The sequence below is a fragment of the Myotis myotis genome, unplaced genomic scaffold, assembly GCF_014108235.1.
Source record: "Myotis myotis isolate mMyoMyo1 unplaced genomic scaffold, mMyoMyo1.p scaffold_m19_p_1, whole genome shotgun sequence".
NCBI lineage: Eukaryota > Metazoa > Chordata > Mammalia > Chiroptera > Vespertilionidae > Myotis > Myotis myotis.
The window spans coordinates 114,250,289-114,269,922 of record NW_023416313.1 but is presented as its reverse complement, the minus strand read 5'-3'; the positions used below and the strand labels follow the sequence as shown (position 1 = coordinate 114,269,922).

The 19,634-nt window shown below is 41.6% G+C and overlaps 1 protein-coding gene across 1 annotated transcript; it reads right to left on the bottom strand.

Moving 5' to 3' along the window:
* Nucleotides 1-1,208: 1,208 nt before the first annotated feature.
* On the bottom strand, nucleotides 1,209-18,331 carry TMEM202 (transmembrane protein 202). The gene is made up of 5 exons (XM_036333543.1): nucleotides 18,251-18,331; nucleotides 17,759-18,014; nucleotides 2,358-2,507; nucleotides 1,892-2,023; nucleotides 1,209-1,435 (listed from the first exon to the last, which is right to left on the bottom strand). The coding sequence occupies exons 1-5, from the start codon at nucleotides 18,329-18,331 to the stop codon at nucleotides 1,209-1,211; spliced, it is 846 nt and encodes a 281-aa protein (XP_036189436.1).
* Nucleotides 18,332-19,634: the final 1,303 nt, after the last annotated feature.

The window sequence follows — 19,634 nt, the reverse complement described above, 5'->3', positions numbered from 1 at the left end:
TCCCCAGTGTGGGGCATGCAGGAGGTAGCCGATCAATGATTCTCTCATCGTTTATGTTTCTATCTCTCTCTCCCTCTCCCTTCCTCTCTAAAATCAATAAAAAATATATTTTTAAAAAAGATCTGTATGATTTTCCTGGCTGGGTGGCTCAATCAAACACATACCTAGATTGCAGGGTCAGTCCTGGTCGGGGCAAATATGGGAGGTAACTAATTGATGTTTCTCACATTAATGTTTCTCTCTCTCTCTCTCTCTCTCTCTCTCTCTCTCTCTCTCTTCTTCCTTTCTCTCTCAAATCGATAAAAAGAATATTCTCCAGTGAGAATTAAAAAAAAACCTTATGCCCCCACTTCCTTAATCTTACAGGATATATAAAACAAGATAAAATCTTTCAACTTGGTCCACATATGTACTTAGACTGAAGGAAGACCTTAAGACCTTTAGCGTCATTTGGCTTAAGGAAACATATTTGATGACTAAGGAATCAAAAGAGTCACAGGCTTGTCAAGGATCTAACAGAGGCTATGACTCTTTTCACAGAAAAGTGCAAACACAAGTTTTGTATAGAATTTCTGGGAGTTTGTGTATGTCTGGTTAAGGTATCTTCCAGCCTAGGGAGAAGCAGTGGGTTCAAATAGTATGCTGTAAGGGTTTAAATGACCAATTCTTATAGGAAATGGGACCTCATGGACTCCCCAGAATCCCCCTAGCACCTCCCAACACCTTTGGGTGATAGATATTATCTCCATTGGTGTTCATTCCATTTCTGGTAATGATCTCCAATTCAAACTCAACAATATTGTCCAAGTACCTCCATCCATGCTCACAGCCACAAATAATGAGATTTTCAAACAGAATTAGATGACATTTTATTCCATTGACCACTTTGGTCCATGAGACCCCTGATGCCCAAAGACATCTCTGATCCACACACTGCATCTATTGCTAGTTTCTTTCATTCATGACCCTAAACACTGATGTTTTCTTGTAGAATTTTTCTTAATGAGATTTCATTACTTTCTTTTGATTATCATACATATTTTGGGTCTAACGCATACAAAGGACACTTCATCAGCTTTAATGCTGTCTCCTTCAGTAATATGGACATGATATTAAGAGAGTTTTTTTAGAGTCTACACAATCATTTCCAACTTAGTAACTTCTCCCCCATTTTTAAGACAAGCAGTAATTGAGTTTTCCTATCACTATCACATTTCTGCGTTTGATAGTTCTGTGTTTGATAGTTCTGCATTTGATAGTTTTTCCTCTCCATCACTTGGAGATTCCATCCCAGACCTTGACTCTTCATCTTCAGCAGGTGATACTGTAGTCACTGGACCAATCCCCAGCCTTGACCTCTCTGTGGGAATCACAGTGACATTTTGATCAAGGGGAGGAGATCTGAATGTTATGTAGTTGAGGAAGGAGATGATCCCTAGGGGAATAGAAGAATTTCAGGTGAATTACAATAGACACATGGTCTTTTGACTTTTAAAACTCTCACTCATCTTTTAAAATGCTCAGTTCAAAGGGCTTCTTTTCAGTGAAGCCAACCCTCCTCTCCCCCAGCAGAATTACTTTACAGTTCTATGCTCCCATTCCATTATAGTATTTTCACATGGTTAGGACAAAGCTTGAACCTCCTGGAATCAAATCATAGTTTGACTACTTTCTGTGTGGTCATAGCAAGTCACTCAACCTGTCTATGGCTCATTTAGTGGCAGGACAGATTACTACTTCTAAGTTTTCAGTTTCATATCATACTGCTTCTTGATGCATAGATGCTCTAAATAGGAAGAATCAGTGCTTCTATTTTTCCTAGATTCCACCTCTCTTTCAATAAGTGTATTCCCCTTCCATCCTTCTGGGATAAGGCAGGGGACTGACTCACCAGAAAACATGTATAAGAAGTCACTCCACCAATTAAGATAATAGGCCCATAGGAGGTCTGACTCCATGGCATCCCTGGTGTGCCAGTGAACCTGTGCCAGAAATAGGATGAGGCAGAAGAGCAAGCAGATGGCTAGGACCAGAAGAAAAGATGTCACAACCCATCAGTGTCTTCAGTCTGCCTTGACTACCACCCCCAACTCTTCTGCTTCCAGATGCCATTTGTATGGCAGGATCAAAATTTGGGGATTGACCAAGTGGGAGAGAAAAAAAGGGCTTCTACCTCTCTCCTGGCATAAGTCACCGAAAGTGTGCTTTATATAATAAGACAGGGCAGGTAGCTGGCAACTTGATGTAATATTGAAAAAGAGGAAAGGGACAAGAAAAAGAGGATGAAAACCCCATAGAGAAACTTTATTCCCTTGACAATTTTACCCTGAAATCACCCTGCCACTCTATGTTTGTACCTGAGATGAAGCTGAGCATGGATACCTTCAGATCCAAGTTGGTGGTCATGCTTCCTCTTCTAGGGAGGCAAGAACTTAAGAGCCAGCCAAGACCAATGAGTATGGTGAGGACAGAGATTAGGAAGAAGGCCCTGGAATATTGGAGGTAATCTGCCAATGAGAAGGAGAAAGTAAAGGCTTGGTTACTTAGTTACTGAGAGGTTCCTTCTCAGTGGGAAGCCTCTCTCAAGAAAACCAGATAGAGTCTTCAAGAAGGAAGTGAGGACTAAGGAGATGAAACTGAGCTTGCTAAGTGGCATCCAGAGAACGAATAAAGATCTTGCTCAGGTCTTCATTGATACTATAATTGGAATGTCTTTACTATGAAAGCAAAGCCTTCATTGCAAAACTAAAAATAATATACGAATAGTTCTGGGTATATTAACACATTACCTTAGATGTAAACTAGCTAATAAGAAGTATGACTTGCCCTAGCCAGTTTGGCTCAGTGGATAGAGTGTCAGCCTTTGGACTGAAGGGTCCCAGGTTTGATTCCAGTCAAGGGCACATGCCTGGGTTGCAGGCTCGATTCCCAGTGTGGGGTGTGCCGGAGGCAGCCAATCAATGATTCTCTCAAATCATTGACGTTTCTCTCTCTTTCTCCCTCTCCCTTCCTCTCTGAAATCAACAAATATATATATATATATATATATATATATATATATATATATATATGTGTGTGTGTGTGTGTGTGTGTGTGTGTGTGTGTGTGTATATTTTAAAAGAAGTATGACTTTAACATCACGAACAAATTAAAATTCTTTTCTTGTTCCCAATTCTAATTCTAAAAGTAATACATGTTCAAAATAAGGATTGGGAAGACTATAAAAAGGAGGACGAAAATGAGCCACAATCCCATGACCCAGAGGCAACCATTGTTAGTATTTTGTTTTATTTCTTTCTAGTATTTTTCTATCCTCCATACATAGTAGATATAATACTCAACATCATGCAATTTTTTCCTTAAGTTTATATGGAGTGGGATGCGAGAAGATGGCGGCTGGCAGGACAGAGGTGAGGGAGAGGATGTGTGAGTGAGAGGGTGAAGGGAGAGTGTGTGGATGTGTGTGGTGTGTGTGTGTGTGAGTGAGCGAGGGAAAGTTACATCCTACAGGAGTAGCAGGGGCTGGAAGACCAGACTTTCCTGGACAGGGAGCACCTACCATTGCGTGGACACTTCTGGGGCTGCGGGACTCGGGCACGGAACCCACGCCATCTTGAAGGGGAGAGCGGCCTCATCTGGGAACTCATCAACACCAACACCCACACAGCCCTTGGACACTGCCCACGACCCAGCAGCCATTCCAGCCAAAATCCTGCAGCCCCATCCACAGGCCTGCAGACCCTAGGACCTCCACCTTCAAAGGAGCACCGCTCCCACAGCAGTAAGTGCAGCTTCTCCCTCCCCAGTGGCAGACCTCTGGACACCACATTGACACGTATCCAGCATGCAAGCCTCTGGAGCCCATCACCCGACAGGCAGCCCCTGGGAGCCACTGCAAGCGCCCGCTGAGTGCGATATTGTGCAAATGAGGGTGCACTGCCCCACAGTAAAAATTTTGATTTCACTCTTCCTGAATAACTGCCCACAGACACTGTTGCACAACTTCAGCACCAGGGCCCCTCAAAGTACATCAGAGCTCCACACTGCAAATGCATCACGGGTACCCCTGTGAGCTGCCACTGGGAGCGTGTGTATCCATCCACAGGCACAGCAGCAAAAACTGAGTCTTCCCACTCCACTGCTGCAGAACTCTGGACACTACAGTCATGCTTTTCCAGCACGCAGGCCTCCTGAGACCACGGCTCTACAGGGTGCTCTTATCCAAACAAGGGTGCACTGCCCCAACAGTAGAAATTCTGAATACCCTCATCCTGGATACCTGCCCACAGATGCCTCGATCGCTTGGCTTCAACCAGGGCTCTTCAGTGCGCCAGGGCGCTGCGCTGGCAAGCACACTGTGAGCTGTGCCCCTGTGAGCTGCCACTGGGAGCGTGTGTATCCAACCACAGACACAGCAGCAAAAACTGAGTCTTCCCACGCTACAGCTACAGAACTCTGGACACCACAGTTGTGCCTTTCTAGTGTGCAGGCCTCCTGAGCCCCACTACCCTGACAGACAGCTCCTGGTTACCTCTGTGAGCCCTGGCTGGGCATGTGCGATTTCAACCAAGGATGCAAAACAGCAAAAATTGGGACATCCCTCTCCCTGGCTGCTGACATCTGGACACCACAATTGTGCCTTTCCAGCTTGCAGGCCTACATCAAAAAATCCCAAATAGCTTAAGGGAGCTATGATAGATTACCAAGCTCAGGAGACCTGAGAGATCACACCACCAGCACCATCCTCAAAAGAAACTGGGTAGCAAAACAGTCAGATCTAGGACACAGAAACAATTAAAATGTTAGAGCAAAACATGGAGAGACAAAAAAGCAATCCCCAAAGGAAAGAAAAAGAAAAATCACCAGAGAGGGAGTTAAATGAAACCAAGGCAAGTAACTTCTCAGAGAAAGAATTCAGAGTAATGGTTATAAGTAATGGCTGGATGACAAATACACGCAACTCAATGACAAATACACACAACCCAATGAGAATTATAAGGAGCTGAATGAGAATGTCACGAATATGAAAAGGAACCAAGAGGAAATGAAGAATGACATAGCTGCAATAAAGAACACAATGGGAGGCTGAAACAGTGGACTAGAAGAGGCTGAGGACCTCATCAGCGAGCTAGAAGACAAGGTAGGAAAACACACACACATACAGCAGCAACCAGAAAGAAAATTTAAAAAGCAAGAGGGAGATTTGGGACAACACAAAATGAAACAACAACCGCATAATAGGGGTACCAGAAGGAGAGGAAGAGAAGCAAGGAATAGAAAACCTGTTCAGAGAAATAATAACAGAAAACTTTCCCGATATTGGCAAGAAAAAAACTACACAAATCCAAGAAGTGCATAACATCCCAAACAAGATGAACCCAAAAAGACCAACACCAAGACACATCATAAATAAATTGGCAAACATCAGCAACAAACTACAAGTCTTAAAAGCTGCCAGAGAGAGACAGAAAGTTACATACAAGGAATCTCCCATTAGAATATCGACAGATTTCTCAACAGAAACACACCAGGCTAGAAGGAAATGGAATGATATATTCAAAGTGATGCAAACCAAGGGACTGAATCCCAAAATACTATACCCAGCAAGGCTATCATTCAAAATTGAAGGTGGAATCAGGAGCTTCACAGACAAAAAAGGACTAAGAGAGTTTATTACCACCAAGATAGCAATGCAAGAAATGCTAAAGGGACTGCTGTAAAAAGAAGAAACAGAAAGGCAAGAAGAAACACAAATATTAAGAATGAAAATGATGACAAACAAGTACTTATCAATAATAACATTAAATGTAAATGGATGAAATGCCCCAATCAAAAAACATAGGGTAGCTGAATGGATAAAAAAACACAACCGATATATTTGCTGTCTACAAGAGACCTACCTCAGAACAAAGGATTCACACAGACTGATAGTGAAGGGATGGGAAAAAAAATTTTCAGGCAAATGGAAATGAGAAAAAAGCTGGGGATGCAATACTTATATCTGACAAAATAGACCTTAAAGTAAAGGCCATAACGAGATAAGGAAGGCCACTACATAATACTAAAGGTAGCAATCCAACAAGAAGATATAACTCTGGTAAACATATATGCACCCAATACAGGAGCACCCAAATACATAAAACAACTTCTGGAAGATATCAAGGGAGAGATTGATAGCAACACAGTCATAGTAGGGGACTTTAATACCCCACTAACATCACTGGATAAATCCTCTAAACAAAAAATCAGCAAGGAAACAGCAAACCTAAATGACTCACTAGATCAGATGGACTTAATTGACATCTTCAGAATATTTCACGCCAAAGCAACAGAATATACATTCTTCTCCAGTGCACATGGGACATTTTCTTTCTTTTTTTTTTTTTATATATTTTATTAATTTTTTTTACAGTGAGGAAGGGAGAGAGATAGATAGTTAGAAACATCGATGAGAGAGAAACATCGATCAGCCGCCTCCTGCACATCTCCTACTGAGGATATGCCCGCAACCCAGGTACATGCCCTTGACCGGAATCGAACCTGGGACCTTTCAGTCAGCAGGCCGACGCTCTATCCACTGAGCCAAACCGGTTTCGGCCACATGGGACATTTTCAAAGATAGAACACATATTAGGACATAAGCAAAGTCTCTTCAAATTCAAGAGAATAGAAATCATAACAAGCATCTTCTCAGATCACAGTGGCATAAAACTAGAAATCAACTATAATAAAAACAATGGAAAAATATCAAACACTTGGAGGCTAAATAGCATGCCATTAAACAATGATTGGGTTACCAAAGAGATCAAAGAAGAAATAAAAAGCATCATGGCAACAAACGACAATGAAAACACAACAATCCAAAATCTATGGGACATAATGAAAGCAGTCCTGAGAGGGAAGTTCATAGCTCTACAGGCCTACCTCATAAAACAAGAAAAAATGGTAATAAATTACCTAACCCTGCAACTTAAAGAATTAGAAAGAGAGCAACAAGGAAAGCCCACAGTATCCAGAAGGAAGGAGATAATAAAGATCAGACCAGAAATAAATGACATAGAGACCAAAAAAACAATACAAAAGATCAATGAAACCAAGAGCTGATTCTTTGAAAGGATAAGCAAGATTGATGAACCCCTAGCCAGGCTCACCAAGAAACAAAGAGAGAGGACCCAAATAAACAAAATCAGAAATGAAAGAGATGAAGTAACAACTGATCCTACTGATACACAAAGGATTGTAAAAAAATACTATGAACACCTCTACTCCAACAAACTGGACAACTTCAACAAAATGGACACATTCCTAGAAAAATACAAGCTTCCAAAACTCAACCAGGAAGCATCAAAAAACCTTAATAGGCTGATAACTACTGATGAAATTGAAATAGTAATCAAAATGCTTCCAGCAAACAAAAGCCCTGGACCAGATGGCTTCACAGGGGAGTTTTACCGAACAGTCAAAGAAGAACTAAAACCAACCCTTCTCAGACTATTCCAAAAAATTCAAGGGGAAAGCACACTTCCAAACCCTTTCTATGAAGCCAGAATTACCCTAATCCCAAAACCAGATAAAGACATCACAAAGAAAGAGAATTGTAGGCCAATATCCCTGATGAACATAGATGCTAAAATCCTCAACAAGATTCTAGCAAACAGATCCAGCATTACATTAGAAAGATCATACACCATGACCAAGTGGGATTTATTCCAGGGATGCAAGGCTAGTACAATATCCTCAAATCAATAAATGTGATACATCACATAAACAAATTGAGAGACAAAAATCACATAATCATATCAATTGATGCAGAAAAGGCATTTGACAAAGTCCAACACCCCTTTCTGATAAAAACGCTCAGCAAAGTGGGAATAGAAGGATCATACCTCAACATAGTAAAAGCGTTATATGAAAAACCTACAGCCAACATCATACCCAATGAGCAAAACTAAAACCATTTCCCTTAAGAACATGAACAAGACAGGGATGCCCGCTTTCACCACTCCTGTTCAACATAGTACTAGAAGTGCTAGCCAATGCAATCAGACAAGAAGAAAAAATAAAAGGTATCCAAATTGGAAATGAAGTAAAATTGTCCTTATTGTCAGATGACATGATACTGTAAATAGAAAACCCTAACGACTCCATTAAAAAAATTATTAGGATTAATAAATGAATTTGGCAATGTAGCAGGATACAAAATTAATGCCAAGAAATCGATGGCATTCTTATACACCAACAGTGAACTTACAGAAAGAGAGATTAAAAAAAATATCCCATTTACCATTGCACCAAAAAAATTAAGCTACCTAGGAATAAACTTAACTAAAGAGGTAAAAGACTTCTACTCAGAAAACTACAGGACGTTGAAAAAAAAGATAGAGGAAGACATAAACAGATGGAAGAACATACCATGTTCATGGATTGGTAGAATCAACATCATTAAAATGTCCATACTACCCAAAACAATCTATAAATTCAATGCACTCCCCATTAAAATACCAAGAGCATATTTCACAGACCTAGAACGAACTCTCCAAAAATTCATATGGAGTAAAAAAAGACCCCAAATAGCTGCAGTGATCCTGAGAAAGAAGAACAAAGTAGGTGGGATCTCAATACCAAGCTGTATTACAAAGCCACTGTTCTCAAAACTACCTGGTACTGGCACAAGAACAGACATATAGATTGATGGAATAAAATAGAGAGCCCAGAAATTGACCCGAACCAATATGCTCAATTAATATTTGACAAAGGAGGCAAGAGTATACAATGGAGTCAAGATAGTCTCTTCAATAAATGGTGTTGGGAAAATTGGACAGATACATGCAAGAAAATGAAACTAGACCACCAGCTTACACCATACACAAAGATAAACTCAAAATGGATAAAGGACTTAAATGTACAACGGGAAACCATAAAAATACTAGAGGAATACAAAGGCAACAAAATCTCAGACATATGCCGAAGCTGATACAGCTGATACAGCTCCTAGGGCATTGGAAACTAAAGAGAAAATGAACAAATGGGACTACATCAAAATAAAAAGCTTCTGCACAGCAAAAGAAACCATCAACAAAACAACAAGAAAACCCACTGCATGGAGAACATATTTGCCAATGTTATCACCAATAAGGGTTTAATCTCCAACATTTATAAGGAGCTCATACAACTTAACAAAAGGAAGATAAACAGTCCAATCAAAAGTGGGCAAAGGACCTAAATAGACAACTTTCAAAAGAGGACATTCAGAAAGCCAAGAGACATATGAAAACATGCTCAAAGTTACTAATCATCCGAGAAATGCAAATCAAAACAACAATGAGGTACCATCTCACACCTGTCAGAATGGCTATCATCAACAAATCAACAAACAACAAGTGCTGGAGAGGATGTGGAGAAAAAGGAATCCTCCTGCACTGCTGGTGGGAATGCAGACTGGTACAGCCATTATGGAAGACAGTATGGAATTTCCTCAAAAAGTTAAAAATGAAATGCCCATTTGACCCAGTGGTCCCACTTCTAAGAATATATCCCAAGAAACCAGAAACACCAATCAGAAAGGATATATGCATCCCTATGTTCATTGCAGCACAATTTACCATAGTTAAGATTTGGAAACAGCCTAAGTGCCCATCAGCAGATGAGAGGATTAGAAAACTGTGGTACATCTACACAATGGAATACTATGCTGCTATAAAAAAGAAGGAATTTTTACCATTTGCCACAGCATGGATGGAACTGGAGAGCATTATGCTAAGTGAAATAAGCCAGTCAATGAAAGAAAAATACCACATGATCTCACTCATTTATGGATAATAAAGAACATTATAAACTTATGAACAAAAATAGATTACAGAGGCAGAGCAGCATGGAACAGACTGTCAAACTACAGCGGGAAGGCCAGGGAGGATTGGGGGGTGGGTTAAGATATCAACCAAAGGACTTGTATGCATGCATATAAGCATAACCAATGGACACAAGACACCGGGGGGTAGGGGAGGCCAGGGGAAGGTCAAGGGGGATAAAAAAAGGAGATATATGTATTACTCTTTTGTAATACTTTAAGCAATAAAACAAAATTTAAAAAAAAGAAAGAAAAAGATTATATGGTAACAATTTTCCCAGATCACATTGTAAACATCATTTTTAATGGCTACAAAATAGTATGTTGTACTTTGTTTAATGTTAAACCATTGTTGGGTTTGTTTCTATTTTTTTCTCTTTCGAATGTATCCAATACATAGAGGCCTTGTCAGCCTGTGATTACAAAATGAAGTCACCTGTACTTTAACTCCTATATTCTAATAATTTCATGCCCTCAGTTTACTGGATTGCAAGGACTTAACACCCCCAAAATATCTTCCTTTTTACCCTCTTGAAATTCCCTCAAGGTCCTATATCACCTTTGTTCAAAGAGAGGTCTGCTAAAGTTCTTTTGCTCCAAAGCCCTTACTCAAGTTCCACATATTCCTCTCCCCTCTTCTCTTGGCTCCAGATCTTTGTTCTCTTTGGCTCTGTCACTTCAAATAGGATGTTGATAAGAGAGAAACCTCACTTTTTGTTACCACATTCCTGATATGGAACAGATCCTCCTTGACTTCGCAGCAATGTTTTAAGAAACAGAGGCTAGCCTTTCCAACCTGGGCCTGGCAGAATGGCTCCTACAAAGAAGGTGAGAAGAAGGGCTGTTCTGCCATCAACAAGGTAGTGACCAAAGAATACAGCAACAACATTCACAAGCACATCCTTGTAGTGGGTTTCAAGAAGCATGCCCCTCGGGTGCTCAAAGAAATCAGGAAATTTGCCAGGAAGGAGATGGGAACTCCAGATGTGTGCATTGACACCAGGCTCAACAAAATTGTCTGGGCCAAAGGAATAAGGAATGTCCCATACCATGTGGAGTGTGGTTGTCCAGAAAATGTAATGAGGTTGAAGATTCACCAAACAAGCTCTATAAGTTGGTTACCTATATACCTGCCCCACTTAAAAAAATTCACAGTTAATGTGTATGAGAACTAACTGCTGATTGTTGAATAAAGTTATAAAACTGCAAAAAAAAAAAGAGAGAACAGAAATAGAGGCTAACTTACAAATGCAAGTTGATATAGCTTTTCTGAGATATCACAGATCCAGTGATTTCTTCAACATGCTTGCAGGGTGCCTCCTTGTCTAGTGTCTCTCCAGTTTCAATGTAGTAGGGCCCAGCTCATCCCTACCATTGAAAGTTCTCTAAGCACTTCTATGCTTAAGAATCCCAATCCAGCTTGCAAGTGACTCAGAGACACAAAATTATGTACCAAGATTATCCCAGTCTAAGATCTGCCTCTAAATATCTTGTTTTCTAGAACTTATGATTTACCAACACCATCAATAATAGTTATTTATGTCCATGAAGAGACACCACACCCCTACTCACAGAAGTGAGTTGCTCTGCAAGTTAGCCACATTAAAACAATGACCCCAAAGCAGCATATTTTTTAAGAAGTGGGTCACTTAGAATTAGCAGTCTATGTAGCCAGTGAGAACCACCAGCCCAGATTGATCTGCATAAAGCTCAGTGATAGGCATCTTTAGCCCACATCCTCCCCTGTGCCCTAGCAGCCCCCTGACTATAGCTAATTGTATCAAGGAAGGGGATCTGATCCATGTTAGACCAATTTGATTTTTATGGTTCAAAATTTGGATTTGGGACTGATTAATGCTAATTTTATCTTTTACTTGCTTCAACCAAGAATATATAAAGCTAGCCTGGAATATACTTTTTGGGCACTTACACATGCCCAATAAATGAGAAAAATTGAGCTGTAGAGGTAAAACAAAGCATAAACAAAGATGAGTGACAAAGCACCTCTAACGATACCGAGTGACTGGTGGGCTTGATCCCAGTCTCCTCTGAAATCCCGTAAGGTCCAGCAAACTTCCTGCCTTTGGGAGCTTATGAGGTTCTTTTGAGTCTTCATAAATAAGTTACTCTTTAGCTTATGCTAGTTCAAACTGGTTCTGATATTTAAAACACAAAAGCACACTGTATAAAATATCCAGCCCAGCTCCTTTCTAAGATATGTTACAGTTCAGCCTTTCTACGATTGTGCCTTCATGTTCTTCTTACAATCTTCTCTGTCTTAGCTCCTCATCTCCTGAAAACTACATAAACAAAATCACTCTCAACTCCAAAGGAATAACTAAAGATTTCGTCATAGAACAGTCTAACTGCTCAAAGGACTGAAGTCTACTAGTCATAGCCATACACAACAAATTACCTAATCAAGCGAGACACTTACATTCAGAGTTTAAAACAACTACATTGGTTATTTTTAAAATTCATTTAACAAAACAAAACAAAGGTCCCAAACCTGAATGTAAACCTCAAGCTCCTGTAAGACCAAAACCTATTTCAGTTTTTAAATGACAGTTTTCACAGCAGCTTACCCATCAAAGTTTCAAAAATCTTAGAACCTAAGTTGCAAAAGGCCCTACTTGTACATGCCAGTAAGAAGCCTTGGTCCCGGGAGAGAGAAATGCCCTAGATACAAAGAACATCCATATAGGTCACCTGTATCCAAACATCTCTGAAGTTTTCATTAATGATATGCTGTGATGTGGACTTTGGTTATAGGAATAACAAGGCAAGCCTCTCAGTTTACTGAAGGCAATGAAGCTAATACCCTTGGAAGAGAGGGAATGTCACTTTTAATTTGAAGAGAAAGAATTCAAAATATTTTAAAGACTTGGTAGGATCCTTACTGATGTTCTTGGGATCATCCTACTCAGTGAATCCGCACTTCAGGGCACCACCAGGTAGGATGTAAACGCTACCAAGGCTGGAAGGGACACTGCCCAATAAAAGACAGTAGTGTTTCTCAGTGACTTGAAAACTCTCACCACTTGGCGGTTTGTAACTGATGGGCAGGATCTCTTTCTACTGTTGTGAAAGTAAAACTTAGCTAGGAGGCTTTATAAAGTGAGACAGGCAGGGTTATGAGCCACCCGCTCTTGTGAACAAATAGGCTCGGTTAACAGTAAATGTTATTTTCCTTCATAGCTATTGACTCCCTGAACAGAAGCAATGGGGAAGCCAAAATATCATTAGAAGAAAGAAGCAGAAGAGAGAAGCCAGCACCTGCTACTCAGTGATTCCAAAGAGATTTGGTAGTGGACTCGCTCACCACACCCTATGTCCTTTAGCAAAAATCAAAGCCAGGCTAGAGATGCAGTATTCCAAAATAAAAAATAAAAAAAAATCTAGCCCTTTTTAACTGTAAAGGAGCCCAAGCACGTCAAACTCAAAGGTTTAAGTTTATTTGGGCCGCAAAAAAACAAAAGCTTCAATTTTCATAGAAACATAGGTTTATTTAGATAGAGACATGCTGAAAACAAAGGGCTGAAATAAATGAGTAATCATTGACATAAAATAATAGAACATTTTAATAAAAATTAATTTTTTCTTGAACATTAACTTACCAGACACTGAATAACTGCACAAATTAATAAGCTTAACGCAAATAAACCTATTTTTCTTGTTCTCCAAAAGCGAAATATTTCCTGTTGCGCACCCCAAACAAGTCAGTACAAGACTAATGTTGTGGCAATCAGCTGCTAAAATATTTGCTGTTAGTATCAGAGGAGAGAAATGGTGTGCCTGCATGTAAGGTGCGTAAGGGAAATGAATGCAACATGACTGTAGTAATCAGTCATTAGCAAATGTTGTAGTTCATTATTAATAATTATGTATAACAGGATATTGTAAAAATTAAGTTACAAAATTTTTATTAAAATGTTTCTTACATACCATTACATTGGCTGGGCCACAAAAATATTTGTTGTGGGCCGCGAGTCTGACATGCTTGAGCTAGACTGAGTGGGTGGATGTGGGGTGTGGATATTGATTTTGAGGATGAAGATGATATAGCTGGAGACAAGCTGGAGAATTAGCCCACTTATTTAGCCAAATCTAAACCTCCACATTACTGCCATTGTGCCCTCATTCCAGGCATACAAAGTCAAGACAACACTTTCCCAAATTCAGAGGAAATGCACACAGGAGGTGGTTTGGAAAAGATCCTGAATGGAGACCTGACACCCTGGAGAGGAAGCTGTGAAATCTGCTTAGTATTTGGGTTCTCTGGTAACCCAGTTGGGAGCACCAGAATAAAACTTCTCCCACAACTGGGGGATATTTAATGTGTGGCAATTCCTGAGCCCACGCACATTCTTGAGCCCACGTGAGACAGCCCCTGAAGAACTCTCAGAAATGACTGAGGATACCATGGGAGTGGGGACTAAATTCTTGCAATCCAGTAAATAAAAGTTTAAAGTTCTTGAATTTGGACAATAATGTATTAGAGCAATCTACACTAATAAAATACAAACATGCAAATTGACCATACCTTCGCTACACCTTAAGCCATGCCCACCAGCCAATCAGAGAGACTATATGCAAATTAACCCAACCAAGATAGTGGCCAGCAGCCATGGAGCTGGAGCAAGCAGGAGGCTTGGTTGCCCCAATGATGGAGGAAGCCAAACTTCCCGCTTGCCGCGACGGCTCTGAGTTCCACTCAAAGCAACAAAATTTCAATTATAGAAGGTACATAAACCCCAGATACCTGCTTTCAGCTGGCCATGGCCACGGAGCTGGAGCCAGCAGGAGGCTTCCCTCCCACCCGCCCTGGCTGGCTCTGAGCTCCTCTCAAGGCTACAAAGTTTCAATTATAGAAAGTAAATAAATCCCAGAATAAAAAGAAAAAAAGGAGAGCCTGGGAGCTTCCATCGCCAGGGGGCTTGGCCAGCCTGAAAACGGCCCTCAGCCCCTCACCCAGACTAGCCGGGCACCCCAGTGGGGAACCCCCACCCTAAAGAGGGTGTGGCCAGCCTGAAAACAGCCATCAGCCCCTCACCCAGGCTGGCCACACCCCCATGGGGTGAGGGTCCCCATTGGCAGGGGGGGTTTGACCAGCCTGCAAACAGCCATCAGCCCCTCACCCAGGCTGGCCAGGCACCCAAGCGGGACCCCCACCCTGATCCAGGACACCCTTTCAGGCAAACCAGCCACCCCCCACCCATGCACCAGGCCTCTAACCTATATAATACAAGGGAAATATGCAAACTGACCCTAACAGCAGAAAGACTGGGAATGACTGGTCATTATGACACACACTAACCACCAGGGGCAGATGCACAATGCAGGAGCTGCCCCCTGGTGGTCAGTGTACTCCCACAGGGGGAGCTCTGCTCAATCACTAGCCAGGCTGACGGCTGCCAGTACAGCAGTGGTGGTGGGAACCTCTCCCGCCTCCTCAGCAGTGCTAAGGATGTCCAACTGCAGCTTAGGTCTGCTCCCCGCTGGCAAGTGGACATCCCCCAAGGGCTGCCGGGCTGCCAGAGGGATGTCTGACTGCCAGCTTGGGCCCGATCCCCCAGGGAGCGGGCCTAAGCTAGAAGGTGGATATCCTCTGAGGGGTCCCAGACTGCAAGAAGGCATAGGCCGGGCTGAGGGAACCCCCAAAGTGCACACATTTTTGTGCACCGTGCCTCTAGTAATAACATATTGTCACAGGCTGATGTGTGGCAATTCCTGGGGCCCTGGGTCTAACTAAGAGTGTCTTCATCAAAAGCTTGGACATACAGATTACATGTTGGGAATTCCTTTTGAGAACTGTATTACAGACTGAACCTAGAATTAGAACTAGTTAACACTGGAAATAGGGAGGGTGGGTACTTGTAATTGTGTACAGAGAGGGCTCAGTTGACTTTCTCTAACCCATTAACATTTGGCCTCAGGTGAATTCAAGGCTCTAAAAATTGAACCTTTTACTACTTTTAAGTGTTAAAATATCAAGGTTTTGATTCATTAAAAATCTTATGTAATAAAAGGCTAATATGCAAATTATCCCCACAGGCAGGAATTCGACCAACCAGGAGTTACACGTGAGCTGACCACCAGGGGCCAGCACAGAACATGGTGCGTATCAGCCATGCGGCACTGGCAGTGGGCAGCAGTGGAGGTGCTGCCAGCCCCAATGAACCTCAACGAGAGCGGGGCTGTGGTGGGATGGTGGAGCAGGTGAGTGGGCGGCACCAGGCCAAGGCAGGTGCAAGCGGGGGACCCAATCACCCCACAGTCACCCCACAGATTGGCCCTGATCGCCAGCCAGCCCTAGGGACCCTACCCATGCATGAATTTCATGCACTGGGCCTCTAGTTTAAATAATAATCTAAAATCCTGAGTTTTAGTCTGGGAACACAGTTACATAAATATAATTGCAACTTAATTTTTATGCCTAAATATCTTTTACTCCATTTTTCTAGAAATGGAACTAGTGACTGTAAATCTATGGATACATCTAATCGTATTACTTTGGTTATACCCACTTACATGGTTCACAGTGTGTGTGAAAGTGTGAAGCATTGTATTTTACCTTTTTAAAAATTTGGAGAGAGAGAGAGAGAGAGAGAGAGAGAGAGAGAGAGAGAGAGAGATCGATCTTCGTGAGAGAAAAAAAATCGAAACAGCAATTGGTTGCTTCCCAAACGTGCTGCCACTGGGGATCAAACTCACAACCTGGTGGGTATGTGCCTTGACTGGGAATCAAGTCTGCCACTTTTTGGTGTACAGAGTGATGATCCAACAAACTGAGCCACAGTGGCCAGGGCTGTATTTTACTATTTAAATATCTCATTGTCCATTTGATTTGCCTTTCTTTAATGATTCATTAAGGTTAAAATAGTTTTTCCTATATTTATTAGACACACTTTGTACTTTCTGTTTTGTGAATTGTCTGTTTACAGAAAATTTATTTATTTGGGTATTTATCTTTTTCTTAATAATAATTTTATATATTTTAATATATTAAGGCCATTAATCTTGTATCTTTCATACTTATTGCAAATGTATTTCTAGTTTTTCTTTTTAGTTGAAGATGCAGCTGGATTGTCTGCCTGCCTTTGATTTTAGTTTCCTCCCAAGGTCTTCCCTTTAGTTCCAAATGCCCAAGCCCATGGCCAAGTAACTTATGCTCCTCCTCAGGGGTGGGCCTAGATGCACCCTCAATCCCAGCATCTGAGGCCTCTCTTTCTCTGAAAAGGAGGAATAAGCTTTACACATGCATGTTTTCTTTCACAATACCTATTTCTTTGTGTAAATGTCTCTTGTGGATGATGGGTGAACTATTAGTGTAGTTACGTCTTTCCTCTAAGTCTTGGTTCTGATTGAAAAACTTTTAGCCCTAGAAGCTTATTTTAAAATATTTTATGTTGCATTTTCAGATTTACTTAAATTCATATAAAATTAGACATTAATGATTTACTCTGAATAGCTGGCATTATTATACTACATATCTGACATGAATTTAAGTTCTCTTCTACTCTTAGCAGAAGAACAAGTTGACCTTGAAAGTTAAATCTGACGGAGTTTGAGACACTTTTCATTACCTCCCAGCTACAGGCAATCACTTCTCTCCTATTTGTACAAGCCACATTAGAAACCAATCACAGTTACATCTTGTAAATAACAAAAGGATTCTTTCCAGAGATTATCATCTCATTATTTGGGAGAGGAAACAACCTGCAATAAGAGGGAGAAAGGGTACACTGAGGCTACCAAAGAAAAGGATGGTTATATCCACAATCTGGCGAGATCCATGCTAGACTTGGAGATGTGAGAGCCAAAAGATCTTGGAGAAAGAAAGATGAAGGCTAATGTGGCAGAAAGCTCTGAAACTGTGGGGCCTGTGGCATTTAATTTAGTGGCACTCACAGGGTGGCTTGGGTGTGTGGCTCCAGCACAGCTCATGGTGGCATGAGATCCAGAGTCCTGCGTAGAGCTCAAGGCCATTCTTGATCACCAGGAACTGCACCCAGTTCAGTGGGGACACGCAGATCAGCATTAGGAGGCTAAACCCACAGAGGCTGCCACAGAACATTCGGATGTAGGTGTGTGTCTGATCCACATGCTGCTGCCGCCTCTGGGGTGGCATGGAGGCACTCGGATGTTTGTTGGTGGGGAGGGTAGGCTACAAGGATGAGGGAAATATTGCCTACCCAAAAAGATAACTTTTGATCCCCAGGGTTGCCTACTCTTCTCTACTCAGAGTATCCCCATGTGGGTTTGATTTGTGGATATCTAATCTATCCCTACCCCTTCTATAAAAAAGGTCATCTTTTCTCTGTCTTTAGTATACTCTGTCTAGGTCCACCTTTAAGAAAGTCCTCTTCCTCCCATCTGACCTGTAATTAGGTACCTCCTCACCCTTTGGTATTTCCGGTTCCCCTTAAGTTTGGGGACCTCAGGACTGTAGAAGGTCAAGACTAAATGTTCCCTCCTCTCCATCTTGGCAGCCAGTTCACTTTCTAACTGCCACGGAATTTGTCTTAGCACCTCCTCACACATGCTGGCAGAACCAAAAGGGGCCAGAACCCCTGGCACATATCCCATGTATGTATGATGCTCCCCACCCTCCCTTCTCTGACTCCTCCCAATACCTTTATTAAATAAATCCACAAATATTTTGTCAGCAGTTGCTTTGTGTCAGGCTTTGTGTTTGGTCCTGGGACATAAAGATGAATAAGACACAGTTCTCTAATAGGAAATGAAATGTCTCCAGGACTCAACATGTGCTTATAATTTAGCACACTGACACATATACTAGTAGCCCAGAGTCCATACTTTGCCCAGCTCTAAGTGGAAAAGCCCAAGTGTATCTCAATAGGCTCATGAACCCGTCTGTCAGCCATAGTCCTTCCTGCAGTATCAACCCTTTTCTTCCCTTCTTGCTCTGGTTCCCTTTCTCTGGTCTCTGTTCATGAAGTCATTTAAGGGTGCTATCCTCCCTCCACCCCCCACCGCTGCTACTGCTGATAGGGCCCACTGTGAAAATGCCAGTATTCCTATCCCAGGGGGCTACCAGCCAATGCGCTAAAAGTTCCCACTCAAGGTGCTGCCATAGTGTTGGGTTCTATGTGGAAGTGAGGAGAATGGCCTTCCCTGAGTCCACAGCCAGTGCAACTTGTGCCCAGAGTATCTCAAAGTCTCCTTTTCAAACAACTCAGAGTTGGTCCTAACTCCTCTCCCTATAAGGACTCAAAATCTATCCAAGATACTGAACAGGTACCATCCTGTTCCACAGCATAAACATTGATTTAAATAAATACTCAGCTGGATCACCAGCTCTTGTTTTCCACAAACAGATCAACTTTGGTTCCTAAGTTCAGGCTGAATCAGAATGCTCTTTCACACTTTGCTAGCATACCCTTATTCCTCCCTTCCCCAGGTGGTGGGAACTACTTTAGTAGTTCCATGCTTTAGTATGCAGTCCTCATTCTGTAATAGTGTTCTTTGACTCCCTGTCTCTTCATACTTAGCCTAGTACCTGGAAAAAATAGTATTTAATGTTGAATGAATAAGTCAACAATACATATTTATATAAAGTACAAAGGTTGATACAGAGGGCAAAATGGTTAACATGATCAGGAGAAAGTTAAGGAAGGTTTACTGGGACAGGTGATGTCTTTAGCTGGATTTTAAAGGAATTTCCCAGTTAATGGAGGTAGAATGACATTTGAGGCAAAGAGAATAGTGGGCTTTAAGTCAGGAATACATGAACAGCATGAGGTTTAAGGGCACTAAAAGCAGT